This window comes from Otolemur garnettii, unplaced genomic scaffold (assembly GCF_000181295.1).
Source record: "Otolemur garnettii isolate 467f Iridium unplaced genomic scaffold, OtoGar3 scaffold00140, whole genome shotgun sequence".
Classification (NCBI taxonomy): domain Eukaryota; kingdom Metazoa; phylum Chordata; class Mammalia; order Primates; family Galagidae; genus Otolemur; species Otolemur garnettii.
Window position 1 is genome coordinate 1259523 of NW_003852535.1, and position 15060 is coordinate 1274582.

Here is a 15060-nt window from a genome sequence, read left to right on the forward strand (position 1 = left end):
TTGTTGTTTGGCGGGCCGGGCTGGGGATTCGAACCCACCACCTTAGGTGTATGTGGCTGGCACCTTAGCCACTTGAGCCACAGGCACCAAGCCTTGTTGTTACTTCTTAACTGTAATTTTGCTACTGTTATGAATCATAATGTAAATATCTGATATGAAAAAAAAGATAAATATCTGATATGCAGGATGTATCAGATGTCATTGTTACATAGGGGTCTCAACCCACAGATTGAGAACCTCTGGTAGAGTCTATTTGAAAGACTGATGAAGGCTCGGCACCTGTGGCTCAAGTGGCTAAGGTGCCAGCCACATACACCTAAGGTGGTGGGTTTGAATCCAGCCTGGGCCTACCAAACAACAATGACGTTTGAGGTTAAAACTCAACTTTGGGATAAAGTGAGACTGTGTAAAAAAAAAAAAAAATGACTTCTCCGAAGAGTAAGCTGCTTCTTGCTCTGAGCATTGCAATCTCTATGTCATTATAAAAGATCTGTCTAGACACTGAGGTGCTCCACATCACTGCATGTCCCCTCACAGTCACATAAGGTATTTGCCAAGGCAGGGCACAGTGGCTCATGCCTGTAATCCCAGCATTCTGGGAGGCCAAGGTGGGCAGATTGCTTGAGCTCACTAGAACAAGATCGCATCTCTAAAAATAGGTGGGCATTGTGGCGGGTCCCTATAGTCTCAGCTACTCAGGAGGCTGACTCAAGAGAATCACTTGAGCCCAAGAGTTTGAGGTTGCTGTTAGCTATGATGCCAGGGCACTCCACCAAGGGCAACAGAGTGAGACTCTGTCTCAAAAGAAAAAAAAAAGAAGTATTTGCTGAAAGGCATCTCTGTACCAGGCACTGTAGTGGTCTCTGGGGACACAGCAGTAAATACACCAGGCACCGGCCCTGCTGGCGCCAGGTCGGAAGGATGTCCCCAGAGGTGGAAACGGCCTGTGTTAAGGCCTTCAGGTGAGGAAGATGACGGAGGTCTGGGCTGAGCAGTAGTGAGGACAGAAATGGGGTATTGCCTGCAAGCTGCAGCTCAGTTGGGTTCTCTTGGTGGACATCTGGGTGGCTCCAGTATTTGGCTACGGGCAACTTCAGACACATTTCTATTTTTGTTTCCTCTTGGGCTCTATCCCTGAGGCATGTTCCCAAATGCCAGAGTGTTGGGTCAAAGGGCTCTGGTGGTTTTATTGGTCTCTGGAAACTCTGAGACCATTTTGAGGGCCGCCTATGATATATGCTCATGCTCTCTCCTGACACGTGCCTACCCAAGCTTTATCGTCTGGATTTATTTTTACTGCTTAATGGGTGTTTTTTTGTTTGTTTGTTTGTTTTGTTTTTTTGAAACAGGGTCTTACGCTGTCACTCAGGCTAGAGTATAGGCACATAATTGTAGCTGACTGCACCCTCAAATTCCTGGGCTCAAGTAATCCTCCAGTCTTAGCCTTTTTCTCAGTAGCCTTACCACCTTTTTTTTTTTTTTTTTGTAAGAACAGAGTCTTGCTATGATGCCCAGGCTGGTTTTGATCTCTTTGCTTCAAGCAATCCTGCCGCTTCAGCCTCCCAAAGTGCTAGAATTACAAGTGTGAGCCACCATATCTGGCCTTAATGAATGTTTAATGTGTGTTTAATTAGGAGGTCAGCTATGGGCTTGACCCTGGGTCTTGCTTTGTTTGCTAGTTGGATGCTGGTCTCTGGCCTTGCTCTCCTACCAGATACCAACAAGGCACTGAAGTGTGTGAAGGGAGGGGGCAGGGAGGCAGTGCCACCTCAGAGTCTGAGGACTTCAGTTTTACCTTCAGCTGCCCTATTTACCCTCATTCCCCTCTGACTTCACTTTCTTTGTCTCTGAAACACAAACTAATTTGTTCAAAAACATTATTTTGGCTGTCGTCTGTATCTTGGCTCCACCACTTCCTGTGGCCTTAAGCAAGTGACTTAACCTCTCTGTGGGTCAGTTTCTTCATTGTGAAATGAAGCACTTGTATTTTATGGCAGAGGAGGGAATGAAGTGGTTAATACTATTGAAGTACTTCAAATAGAGCACAGGTAAATGGGCAGCAAACACTGGCATTGTCATGGAGCCAGCACCAGTCAGGGAGGACTCCACACTAGCTTCCACTCTAGTGGGTAGAGGGGAACATGAAGGTGCAGAGCAGTTACAGAGTGGAGCAATGCTTTTGGGGGGAAGGGCTGGGGGCTGCTTTAGAAGGGAAAAGATTTTCTGAGAAAGGGGCAGTTGAACAAGACCAGTAGTATGAGACAGAGCCGGTCATGGAGAGTGTGCGTGTTTGGAGGCGGGTAGACAGGGAATCCAGGCTGAGGGAACAGCAAATGCAGAGGTGCAGAGGAGGAGAAGGATTGAGGAACCCTGATGGTCAGAGTGGCAGAGGAGAGGCTAGAAGGAAGGATAAGGTCAGGGTAGTGAGCTGGGGCTCCTCTCTCCAGGGCCTTGAAGTCAAGGGGAGTGGTTGGAAGTTGATTCAAAGTGCAGGGCGACACCTGTGGCTCAGTGAGTAGGGCGCTGGCTCCATATACCGAGGGTGGCGGGTTCAAGCCGGCCCTGGCCAAACTGCAACAAAAAATAGCTGGGTGTTGTGGTGGGTGCCTATAGTCCCAGCTGCTCGGGAGGCTGAGGCAAGAGAATCACCTAAGCCCAGGAGTTGGAGGTTGATGTGAGCTGTGTGATGCCACGGCACTCTACTGAGGGCAATAAAGTGACACTCCATCTCTAGACAAACAAACACACAAACAAAAAAAAAAAAAACAAAGTGCAGGGAGAAGCTGCTGGAGTGTTGTAAGCTGGGAAAGGCCGTGAGCCAGTTAGTGTTTTTTTTTTGTAGAGTCTCACTTTGTCACCCTCGGTAGAGTGCTGTGGCGTCACAGCTCACAACAACCTCCAACTCCTGGACCCAGGCGATTCTCTTGCCTCAGGTTCCCGACTAGCTGGGACCACAGGCGCCTTCCAGAACGCCTGGGTATTTCTTTGTTGCAGTTTGGCCAGGGCTGGGTTTGAACCCACCACCCTCTATATGGGGCCAGCGCCCTACGCATTGAGCCACAGGTGCTGCCCCCCCTCTTTTTTTTTAAAGCTAGGGTGTGGAAAGGAAAGAAGGATGAAGGGACAGGAAAAGGAGGAGAGTGTGAAGAAGGGAGGAAAGAAGACAGGAAGCCCATTAGTGGTTTTGGATGACTCTTCTGGAGCTGGGTGGAGGCTGCTAGAGGCAGAGGGGTATCTGTGACCCAGTGTTGCTCAGAGGCCCAGGGAGAGGCAGGGAAAGTACCTTCAGGAGTGTGGGGGTGTGGGAGGAGAACAGGAAGGGAAATCTTGCCAAGTGTCAGGTAGTGGGGCCTGGTCTGGGCCTCACGCTCTGGCTGCTGGAGGCCTTGCAGGCTGCTCTGTGTGCTACTGGGCACCTGGATGGGCATTGGCTCCACTTCCCTGGCTTTGACTGCCTCCTGCCACTCTGCTGGGCGTTTCCACTTTTGTCCAATTTCAGCTTCATTATTTCCACCCTCAAATGGTGGGTGGGGAAATAACCCCTTCTCAGACATTTGGGTGAGAAGGGGGAGTCCTGCAGACCCAGCTCCAGAATACTAGGTACACTGAAGGCCCTGAAGGCTGGTATTTATTTCATTTTTTGAACCTGGGGCCCGGAACCATCTGGTTAGCAAGCTAGGCCCTAGCCAGGCTGCTGAGGTACCAGGAAGGGCTCTGGGGCTGCCTCCCGCAGGGAGAAAAACCCTCACTCTGACTCAGCCCTGGTTGGCTTGAGGCTCTTGCTGGACCTGCCCAGGCCTCCCTGTTTCTGGTCTTTGGGGTAAGACTAGGGCTTTCTGGAAAATTCAAACTCAAACCACAGAGCTATCCTGTTTTAGGCCTTTGGGGCAGGACTAGAGCTTTCTGGAAAATTCAAACTCAGGCTGGGCAAGGTGGCTCACACCTAATCCCAGCACTCTGGGAGGCTGAGGTGGGAGGATTGCTTGAACTCAGGAGTTTGAGACCAGCCTGAGCAAGAGCGAGACCCCATCTCTAAAAAGTAGCCAGGCACTGTGGCAGGCGCCTGTAGTCAGCTACTCGGGAGGCTAAGGCAAGAGGATCACTTGAACCCCAAAATTTGAGGTTGTTTTGATTTATGGCATGGCACTCAACCCTAGGGTGACTGAAACTCTGTCTCCAAAAAATAAAAAATAAAAATAAAAGAAACTTGAAGTCATAGGAGAAGTGGAAGACAGAGTCCTTCCCCCAACCCTGCCTGGGGTGGATGGAGAGGCTGAGCCCCTGAAGGAGGAGTCTGCACATGGTTGACTATGTGGTCCATCTGTCAGTCTAATAGTTGTCAACAGGAGACTGTTTAAGTGATGATGAGATAGTAACATGGTAAAATACTATGCAGCTGTTAAAAAGGTCAAGGCTATGGCTCAGTGCCTGTGGCTCAAGCGACTAAGGCACCAGCCACATACATCTGAGCTGGTGGGTTCGAATCCAGCCCAGGCCCGCCAAACAACAATGATGGCTGCAACCAAAAAATAGCCAGGTGTTGTGTGGGCGCCTGTAGTCCCAGCTACTTGGGAGGCAGAGGCAGAAGAATCGCTTGAGCCCAGGAACTGGAGGTTTCTGTGAGCTGTGATGCCATAGCACTCTACCCAGGGTGACAGCTTGAGGCTCTGTCTCAAAAAAAAAAAAAAGTCAAGGCTAATGATTCTGAACAGAAATGAAATAGCTTGCAAAATATATTGCGAAGTAAGGAAGGTACATGGCCGGGTATGTGGTTGCAATCACTTGTTGCAGGCTCACATGTGCAGCCATTTGTATCTTCAGGAAGGACACAAAAAACATGGTACCAGTGGTTGCCTCGGGCCTGGGGATCAGGGATTGGGGGTTGGGAGTGATGGGTAAGAGACTTGGTTTTTCTCTCTATTCTTTTACACACTCTTAATATTTTGGATCATGTGCCCATATCTGAAAAAAAAAATTAAAGGAAAAATCTAGCAATGGAAAGGGACCACAGCCAGCCTCTAATTAATACCCCTCAATGCCCAATAGGGCCCCAGAATCCCAGAACCTCCGTGTCAGTTGCTGAGGGAGGCTGTCCACAGCCTCCCCTGCCTCCCCCAGTCTCCTCTGCTTCCCCCAGTCTCCCTCTGCCTGACTCGGCTGAGGCGAGTCAGAGAACCAGATGGAGGGGCAGCCAGGCTTGACTGGAGTGATGAATGTGAGCGGAATCGGTGACACGGCCCCTGCCTCTGAGGTGTGAGGAAGGGCATGGTTCAGTGATGTTAAACCAGACAGAGGCCCTGGACCTTCTCAAGGGGAGCCCTTGTCATCACGTTTGGTTAACCCTGTAGGACCTGCTGGTGGCTTAGAGCAGGTGCTCCTTGGGAATTCCTGTGCAGGAATCCTTGGGAAATGAAAGGGGCCATTTCATGAACCCTAGTGCTGGCCTTTAGCACATGGGATCCTCACAATAACTCTCTGAGAGGATTATCCCCATTTCCAGATGCATTTCAAGAGAGTTGAACAGCTAGCTATGCTCATCTGCTAACAATCCTTCATGGTTTCTGTGGCCTGGTCAGGCTTAGGTCACCTTGACGGCTGGTGCTCCTTGCTCTTTGAACTCTGGCCCCACTGTCTTCTTTTAGTTGACTCTACCTTTAATAGCCGTTGACCTTAGGCAAGTTACTTAACCTCTCTGCACCTCAGTTTTCTCCTCTGTAAAATAGAGCTAATCCATTGCCCTTATTTCACAGACTAGCCCAGAGCAAATATAAGAATAAGCATAAAGGTACCCATGATTGCATTAATGTACACGGCTATGATTTTTTTTTTTTTTTTTTTTGAGACAGAGCCTCAAGCTGTCCCCCTGGGTAGAGTGCCGTGGCATTACAGCTCACAGCAACCTCCAACTCCTGGGCTCAAGCGAGTCTCCTGCCTCCGCCTCCCAAGTAGCTGGGACCACAGGTGCCTGCCACAACACCCGGCTATTTTTTGGTTCCAGCCGTCATTGTTGTTTGGCGGGTCCGGGCTGGGGATTCGAACCCGCCACCTTAGGTGTACGTGGCTGGCGCCTTAGCCGGTTGAGCTATAGGCGCCGAGCCACGGCTATGATTTAATACAAAAAATAAATATGAAATAAAAGACTTAAAAAAAGAATAAGGATAAAGTACTTATAACCCTGTCTGGCTCATTGTAAGCCTGTGTGTGCTATGATTGTTATTATTATTACTCCATATTTCATCAAACTTAAGATGTCATCAATTGTAAAAAATGTCACTAAGGAAGAAAAGAATGTTGCCAGTTAACTATGTCCCAAGGCTCTTTCATCACTAGAATTTTTCTTTTATATTTCCTGAAAGAACTCTGTTTGACTTAGATGTAGATGCTCATCATATATAATGCTCATGCACACAGACAAAGGATAATGGAAGCAAAATAAATTGGTTGCTGTGTTTGGAAAACTCCTTCACATTTAGAGTCTGACTCCCTAGAATTATTTCTGGTCTGAGAGTCGTGATGTCTGTGTGTTTCCTTCTCTAAGCTGTCAAGAGTGCTGGAAGGAGCTGTCCTCCTTCAAACATTCCATAAAACAGCCAGGAGCTCTTAAGGCAGCATTGCAATTATGCAGAGGAGAAGAGTTGACTTTTCCCTCTGCTTAGGGAGTGTCGCTGACGAGCTTAGTTCGCCTCCCCTGGGGGCTCCCACCATTTCAGTCCTGGGGCTAAAAAGTGCTCTACTCTTGCCTCTGGGGTTTTCTTCCAAGCTGCTGACCCCCTTTCTGGAGGATTAGATGCTGGGGCTTTCAACTGTGAGCATGTGCAGGCAATTGACGACTGTGCCAGGACTGCAGCTGGCCAGCCAGCAGCTATACCATGTAATCTGACTTGTGAGATGTGAAATGTGAAAAATAAAGTATATTGGAATAGAGAAAACAAGAATAGTTTCTGATCTTTGTACTGACCATGCTCCTACCTGCCTGAACCCGTGTGTGTTCTGTTTCCATTCCCTGGTGTACTGTTCTTTTTCCTTTCCTTCCTTTCTTTTTTTTTTTTTTTTGAGACAGAGCCTCAAGCTGTCACCTTGGGTAGAGTGCTGTGGCATCACAGTTCGCAACAACCTCCAACTCCTGGGCTCAAGTGATTCTCCTGCTTCTGCCTCCCAAGTAGCTGGGACTACAGGCGCCCGCCACAACACCTGGTTATTATATTGTTATTATTATTTGGTTACAGTTGTCATTGTTGTTTGGCAGTCCCAGGCTGGGCTCGAATCCTCCAGCTTTGGTGTACGTGACTGGTGCCCTACTCACTGAGCTACGGGCGCTGAGCCCCTGGTTATTTTTCCTTCTTCTCCACTGCCTAGTTAACTGAGTCACTCCCCATCTCATGCCTCTTCCAGGATGTCTTTCCTGGCTATCCTGCCAAGGTCAAATCCTTTCCTGTTGGCTTGGTGCCTATGGCTCTAGCGGCTAAGGCGCCAGCCCCATATACCTGAGCTGGCAGGTTCGAATCCAGCCCAGGCCGGCCAAACAATGACAGCTGCAACCAAAAAATAGCCAGGCATTGTGGAGGGCCCCTGTAGTCCTAGCTACTTGGGAGGCGGAGGCAGAAGAATCGTTTGAGCCCAGGAGTTGGAGATTGCTGTGAGCTACATGCCACAGCACTCTACCCAGGGTGACAGACTGAGGCTCTGTCTCAAAAAAAAAAAAAAATCCCTTCCTGTTATAGTACCTAGTACAGCTACACTGCCCTCAGTCCAGTGTGTGTAGAGTATGGGGTGGGGCAGGGCCAGAGGAGGGACGTTTACTTCCATTTGGGGTTTGGAGGAGTCTTTTTTGAGGGGGGCATCTGAACCAGGCTTCATAGGTTAGGGCAGTTTGGACAAGTTTGAGAAACTTTAAGGGGAAAGGGAAGGAGGTGCTAATGAATGAAGCCTGGCACACCAGAAGATGCATGTGTGGGCACCCGGACTCACCATACAGGGCCCACAGTCCCTTTAGAGGCCCTGAGATTGTCTTCTCCAATTTAAAGTTGGGAAAACAAGTCCCAGAGAGGCAGAGGACTCACTTACTATTGCCCATTGTGTCAATGGGTTGTGGGACTCCCCTGGTTAACCTCTGGGCTGGCCCTCCCTGAGATGCTGAGAGGATGTGGGGTGGTGAGGTAAGGGCTGAGGCAGGACTCTGGGGGTGCACAGGCTGGCCTGAACCCGGAAGGAGGAAGCTGCATAGAGTGTCTGTGGCTGTCCCCAGGATCCCCCATTCAGGGACTTCCTCTTCCTCTCAGGGCAGGTGCAGCTGCCACAGCGGGACCGGCACCCTGACCCTGACATGGAGGGGGGCAAGGGGCCCAGACTCAGAGACTTCCTGAGTGGGAGTCTGGCCACCTGGGTGAGGGGGCAGGTGGGAGGAGGAGGGAGAGGGAAGTGAGCCCTATTGTGGGCTTGTGTTGGGGCTGGGGGAGGGTGGGGCAGAGCTGGGGCCTGAGGGGAGGGTTGGGCTCCAGTGTGGGGGGATGAAGCCATCCAGGGGGCTATGGTAAGGGGAAGAGGGTCTCAATCCAGGGCCAGAGGGTTCAGGGAATTGTTGAGGGGTCTGGGGCTCACTGGGGCAGCTCAGAGGACTTGGGATTCACTCTGCTGTTGGGGGCTCCCATCAAATCCCACTGACCCCTCTGGTTCCCCACAGGCACTGGGACTGGCCAAGCTGGTGGGGGAGGTGGAGGAGCTGGAGGAAGAAGAGGAAGAGGAGGAAGAAGAGGAAAAGAGACCTCTTTGCCTAGAGAAGAGGTTCCTGCGTCTCAGCGATGGGGCCCTGCTCCTCCGGGTGCTGGGCATCATGTAAGGCAGTGGTCCCTAACTTTTTGGCACTAGGAACTGGTTTTATGGAAGAGATGGGGGGTGGGAATGTTTTTGGGATGATTCAAGTGCATTACATTTATTGTGCACTTTATTTCTACTATTACTACACTGTAATATATTGTAATATCTCAACATAATACATCTCACCATAATGCAGAATCAGTGGGAGATCTGAGCTTGCTTTCCAGCAACTACACTGTCCCAGTGCTAGCATCAGCTCATCTCAGATCACCAGGCGTTATATTCTCATAAGGAGGGAGCAACCAAGATGCCTCACACGCTGGGCAGTTTATAGTAGAGTTCTTGCTCCTATGAGAATCTAATGCCCCTGAGCTGATAGGAGGTGGAGCTCAGGCGGTGATGCAGCCAAGGGGAGTGGCTGTAAATATCAAGAAGCCTTCCTCTCAGCCTCTGCTCACCTCCTTCCTTGGGGCCTGCTGGCCCGAGGGTTGGGGACCGCAAATCTAAGGGGCACTGGGGCAGGGGGAATAGCTGAAGAGGGGAGGTTGGTGGGAGGAGCCTGGGTGGTAGGCGGGGCCTTGTTGAAGGGGGCTGGTTGGTGGGAGGAGCCTGGTTGAAGAGGGCTGGTCCTTGCTTTGCCTCCACCGACCCCCCCTCACCCTGCCCTGCTCACAGCGCCCCCAGTGCTCGAGGGAGACCGCGGATGGTGCGAAAACCCGAATCTTGGCGAGTGTGGAACCTAAACCATCTGTGGTGCAGACTGAGGGACTTTTACCAGGTAAGGGGAGAAGAGGGGAAGGCGGAGATCGGGAGACCCCTGAAGGAAGGCTCCTCTTAATGTCATCTGTCTCTTGTGAGTCCAGGAGGAGCTGCAGCTGCTGATCCTGTTGCCACCCCCTGACCTGCAGACGTTGGGGTTTGACCCTTTCTCAGGTGCTCACTCCCACCATGTCCTCCTGCTGCTATCCCCGCACCCCCTACCCATTAACTCCTTGTGGCTTGTGCCCCGCAGAGGAGGCGGTGGAGGCACTGGAAGGCATCCTGCGGCTATTGTTGGGGGCGTCAGTGCAGGTAAGCCGGGGCGGGAGGGGTACAGCAGAGCTTTGGCAGCAGAGAGGAAGACCCTGTACCATACCCCCCACTCCTGTCTCCCCCCTCAGTGTGAGCACCGGGAACTCTTCATCCGCCACATCCAGGGCCTCAGCCTCGAGGTCCAGAGTGAGCTGGCCGTTGCCATCCAGGAGGTACTGAGGCAGGTGGAAAGCCTGGGATGGGCACAGCCACCTGGGGACACCCTCACCGCCCTTTTCTTCCTCTGAACTGCTCTCTCCGTGCCCCAGGTGACACAGCCTGGGGCTGGCATGGTGCTGGCTCTGGCTGGGCCAGAGCCTGGAGAACTGGCGCTTCTGGAGCTGGAGGTGCTGTCCAGGAGCCTGATGGGAACACTGTCGAAGTTGGCACGGGAGCGTGACCTGGAAGCCCAGGTAGGGGGCAGCAGGGGCATCGTGGACACAGGTTGAGGAATGGGAGAGCCACTGGGGAGCCAGATGTGTGGAGGAGGTGGAAGTTTGGGGCCCAGGTGTGGGTTTATGTTCTGAGGTCCTGGGCCAGCAGGGCTGTCCCCATCTGACTCATCTTGTGGTGACTGGGGGACGATGTGTAGTGGCATGGTAAGGGTTACCCCGACGTTAACTCTTATCTCCAACAGAGGCTGGCCGAACTGCTGCTGGAGCGAGAGCCAGCCCCTCTGCCCTCTGAGGCTTCTACTAGGGCTCCTGCAGAGGGACCCTCGCACCATCTGGCCCTGCAGCTGGCCAACACCAAGGCTCAACTTCGGCGCCTGCGGCAGGAGTTGTAAGTGTGCAGGCCGGCCAGGGGACCCCAGGGGAGAGGGGAAGATTATACCTGCATGGGGCCCAGCTGCGGTGGGTACCGGAGAGGTTAGGCTTAGGAAAGGCTGGGGGTTGTGGACTCTAGACCCCCTCCAGTGTCCTTTCCTATCAGGGAGGAGAAGGCTGAGCTCCTGCTAGACTCCCAGGCGGAGGTGCAGGGTTTGGAGGCTGAAATTCGAAGGCTCCGCCACGAGGTAAGCACAGACGCTCCCCACCATCAGCGCATTCCCTAACTCTCCCCGACCTGGTCCCATTGCCACCCTCCCGACCCGACCCCCCTCGCCCCTAATCCCTCGGGTCCGCGGCTGGCAGTTCTCAGCTCGGCACCGTCTGGCCCAGGCCCAGGCGCTCACCGGACAGGCCAAGCGAGCAGAGCTGTATCGCGAGGAGGCAGAGGCGCTGCGGGAGCGCGCGGGCCGCCTGCCCCGCCTGCAGGAGGAGCTGCAGCGTTGCCGTGAGCGGCTGCAGGCTGCGGAGGCCTGTAAGGGCCAGCTGGCGGTAAGGCGCGGGGCGGGTCGAGGGGCGGGGTCTGAAGGCGGGGCCTGCGGGAGGGGCGGGCTGAGCGGAGGGACGAGACAGGGCCTAGAGAGAAAAGAGGGTCAGGCTTTGTGGAGGGACTGGTCCCTGCTAGAAGAAATGGGTGAGGATAATCGCAGGGAGGTGGGGCCTGGGAAAGGCCCTCTGGAAATGGTCAGATGGAAGGGGTAGGTCCTCGGGAGGAGGGTGGGGTCAAGTGCGTTGGGTAGGTCTGGACACCCTAGTAAGAGGGGGTACTGATGAGTAGGGCCTGGAGGGATGGAGCCTTGGATGGCAGTTCTTGGAGAGATGGGGTGGGGCCTGCTAGGAGAAGGGCAGGGCCAAGGGCTGCGGAGACCCTGGAGAGAGGTGATAGAGGTCAGGGCCAGATGGGGGAGGGGAGGCGGGTTCTGTAGCCGTCCTAGGTCGGGGTTTGGGACCCCTAGGCCCTGGAGCATGTGGGGCTGCATCACACAGCTGTCTCTCCCTGCTTTCCCACCAGGAGGAGCAGGCACTCTCAGGGGCTCTGGAGGCCTCCAAGGCACTGCTGGAAGAGCAGCTGGAGGCAGCCCGAGATCGCTGTGCCCGGCTGCACGAGACCCAGCGTGAGAATCTCTTGCTGAGGACCCGACTGGGCGAGGCCCATGCGGTGAGGTCACTAGAGTGATCCCAGCTGGGTTGCCTTGTCACCCCTGCTGACCCCAATGATCCCTCAGGATTTTTTTTTTCTTTTGAGACCGAGTCTCACTTTGTCACCCTCCGTAGAGTGCTGTGACATCATAGCTCACAGCAACCTCCAACTCTTGGGCTCAAGCGATTTTCTTGCCTCAGCCTCCCAAGTAGCTGGGACTACAGGTGCCTGCCACAACACACAGCTGTTTTTAGAGATGAGGTCTCGCTCTTGCTCAGGCTGGTCTCAAATCTATGAGCTCAGGGCAATCCACCCACCTCGGCCTAGGATTACAGGCATGAACCACTGCTCCCAGCCTCCCTCAGGGTTCTTAGTAAACCCAGTGACCTCTAGTGACCCTCTGGCCTACACACTTGGTCTAGGCATGGTGGGGAGAGCTTGTATGACCCTGTCCTTGCCTCCAGGAGCTGGACTCTCTGCGGCATCAGGTGGACCAGCTGGTGGAAGAGAATGTGGAGCTGGAGCTGGAACTTCAGCGAAGCCTGGAGCCACCTCCAGGCTCCCCTGGGGAAGGTGAGTGGGGCCCAGTGAAGCAGCTGGGGTGGAGGCTGCCGGTGCTTTCTGGCAGCTCCAGTGGGGAGGGCTTCTGACTTCATCGCTTCCCCAGGTCTCTGGGGGTTTAAGTGAGAAGCCAGGGAGTATGGGAGAGGTCCTGACCTCCACTCACACCCCTCAGCACCACTGCCAGGAGTGCCCACCTCACTGCAAGATGAAGTGAGGGAGGCAGAGGCTGGGAGACTGCGGAGCCTAGAGAGGGAGAATCAGGAGCTTCGAGGGCTGCTTCGGGTGCTTCAGGGGCAGCCAGGAGGCCAGGTAAGTCCTCTCCCCCTCTGTTTTGGCAGGTCCCTCCCGCTTGTCCTTCCTGGGCCTGACTGTGCCTCTTATGTGTCCTCAGCGCCCCCTGCTGGAGGAGCAGAGCGAGGTCCCCGTGCTTCCTGTCCTGGATAAGACTCTCCTGCCTCCCCTGGCCTCAGAGCTTGGTCCCCAAAGTTTGCTCCACCAGGCAGGGCATGGAGGCCTCCAGGCCTTGGATCTTCCTCCCCCAGCATCAGACTCAGGCCTCAAGAGGTTATCTGAGTGTCCCCAGACATGTGATTCAGACTCACAGGTGACAGTGACAGAAAGGCCTCTCCAGATGGCTACAATGGCCCCTCAGTCCTCAGGCTTGACCCCCCAAGAGTCAGACCCTGTGGTGGAGACACAGGAGTTCCCTCTCCAGATCCCCACCTCTGTGTTCCAATGTCAGGGTCCAGAGATCAAAATTCAGGCCCAGCAGTTGCTGGGAGGAGAGACTGAAGGGAGAGAGTCTCCCCAAGGTGAATTGGTGCCTAAGTCTTGGGGGCTGAGACCCTCAGAGTCCAGTCTCCATGTGCAGCTGGAGGAGCAGGAAAGCCCAGGCCAGGGCCAGGGTCAAGATCTTTCCAGAGGTCAAACAGGGGCCGAAAAGCAGGAACCGAGGCTGGAGGGGACAGTGCAGGACACAGCCTGGCAGCAAGCACAACAGAAGTTGAAGGAGGCTTCTGAGGCCCAGGCTTGGGGAGTGCCAACCCCAGGAAAGATACAGGCCAGTGGTGTCCCAGAGGAGGAAGCCCTCAGGGAGGAGGTGGCACAGCTGAGGAGAGAGACTGAGGCCTTGGGAGCTGAGTTGGAGGCCCAGGCCCGAAGACTGGAGGCCCGCGGCAAAGAGACTGCCCGCCTGTCAGAGGAGCTGGCCCAAGCAAGGAGAGCAGAGGCTGAGGCTCACCGAGAGGCAGAGGCTCAGGCCCAGGAGCAGGCCCGGCTGCGGGAGGCAGTGGAGGCAGCTGGCCGGGAGCTGGAGGCTGCATCACGGGAGCGGGAGGCCCTGGCAGAGGCGCTGGCAGCTGTAGGCCGCGAGCGGAGGCAGTGGGAACGCGAAGGGCCCAGGCTGCGGGCCCAGGCTGAGGCTGCTGAGCAACGGCTGCAGACCCTGGAGAGTGAGGGCCAGCAGTACCTGCAGGAGGCTGAGAAGGAGAAGCAGGCCCTCAGGGAGGTAAGTGGGGCTCACAGCTGCGGGGGTAGGTAACTGGGTTCCAGGCTAGTTGCTGGGGTTTGGGGTTGATTCTATTGGCAGCCACTGAGTGCCCTGCATCAAGTGGGGCTGAAGACAGAAAGGCCAAGCCTACCCTTGCCTTCCTAAGGTGCACCTGGCTGGGGCACACAGCCACTGATGGGGAACCGCAGACCGCCTGGTGCAAATTGTGGCCGTCTGGCTGTGGCAGTTTATTCACCTCTACCCCAGGGCCTCCTTCTATAAAATGGGGTATATTCATAGCCGCTTCAGCGGGTCTTTGGGAAGGCACCTGGAGATAATGGTGTAAAGGGCCTGGTTCATGCTGGGCCAAGGGATATTATATTGTAAGTGTTCAAGAAATGGTTATTCAGAGCAAAGTGCTCTCAGAGCCCAAGCTAGGCAGGGCTGATGCCTGGGAGGGGTCAAGGATGGTTTAGGGAGAAGGGACAAAAATTTCACTAGGTGAAGAAGGACATTTAGTTAGAGGGAAGAACACATGCTAGGACTTTAAGGCATTGAAAACACTCAGGGGCCTAGGAGGAGTTGGGGGCTGGGACCAGCTGAAGGTGTTACTACTCCATCCCCAGATGGGGAAAGCCACCCAAGGGTGTGGGCAGACCTGTGTGGGGCTAGATTTGAGGAGGGTTACCTCATCAGGCAGGGGATCTTGGGGCCATCAGAAGGCTGGCAGTGGTGCAGGTGGCAGGTGAGGCTGGTTAGGCTGGGATGGGGTGAAGGGAAAGGAGGCCTAGAATACTCATTTATTCAAGCCTGTTTATGGGCATCTCTTTGGTCTCAGGCCTGGCTCTAGACTCTGGGCACACAGTGGTCACCAGGAAGCTAACACAGCAGGACTAGGGAGGCACTCACAGTCCGAGTGGGGGCAGGGCAGGGCATTGCAGGGAGCAGTGGAGTATCCAAGAAAAGCCCTGGACTCAGGCTGGGGCATAACCAGAGGCTTCCTGGAGAAGGAGAGAGGATGGCAGGTCCAGGCATGAGTTTGGAGAGGGAATGTGAAGTGGATGCAGAGAGGGAGGTTGAGCATCAGCTAAGCAGGCTCCTACTGGGCAATTCTTTTTTTTTTTTTTTTTTTTGAGACAGAGCCTCAAGCTGTC

At 54.1% G+C, this 15060-nt stretch overlaps 1 protein-coding gene across 1 annotated transcript in view; it reads left to right on the forward strand.

Moving 5' to 3' along the window:
• The first annotated feature begins 921 nt into the window (after positions 1-921).
• Positions 922-15060, forward strand: part of CCDC88B (coiled-coil domain containing 88B) — a 23054-nt gene continuing 8915 nt past the window's right edge. Inside the window, exons 1-15 of the mRNA XM_023518430.1 lie at positions 922-962; positions 8260-8363; positions 8730-8832; positions 9490-9592; positions 9678-9747; positions 9827-9885; positions 9975-10058; positions 10155-10298; positions 10523-10668; positions 10819-10900; positions 11046-11204; positions 11725-11871; positions 12318-12426; positions 12590-12726; positions 12809-13924. Of these exons, the coding sequence (XP_023374198.1) occupies positions 922-962; positions 8260-8363; positions 8730-8832; positions 9490-9592; positions 9678-9747; positions 9827-9885; positions 9975-10058; positions 10155-10298; positions 10523-10668; positions 10819-10900; positions 11046-11204; positions 11725-11871; positions 12318-12426; positions 12590-12726; positions 12809-13924 (2604 nt within the window). The remainder of the gene's footprint in view (positions 963-8259; positions 8364-8729; positions 8833-9489; positions 9593-9677; positions 9748-9826; positions 9886-9974; positions 10059-10154; positions 10299-10522; positions 10669-10818; positions 10901-11045; positions 11205-11724; positions 11872-12317; positions 12427-12589; positions 12727-12808; positions 13925-15060) is intronic.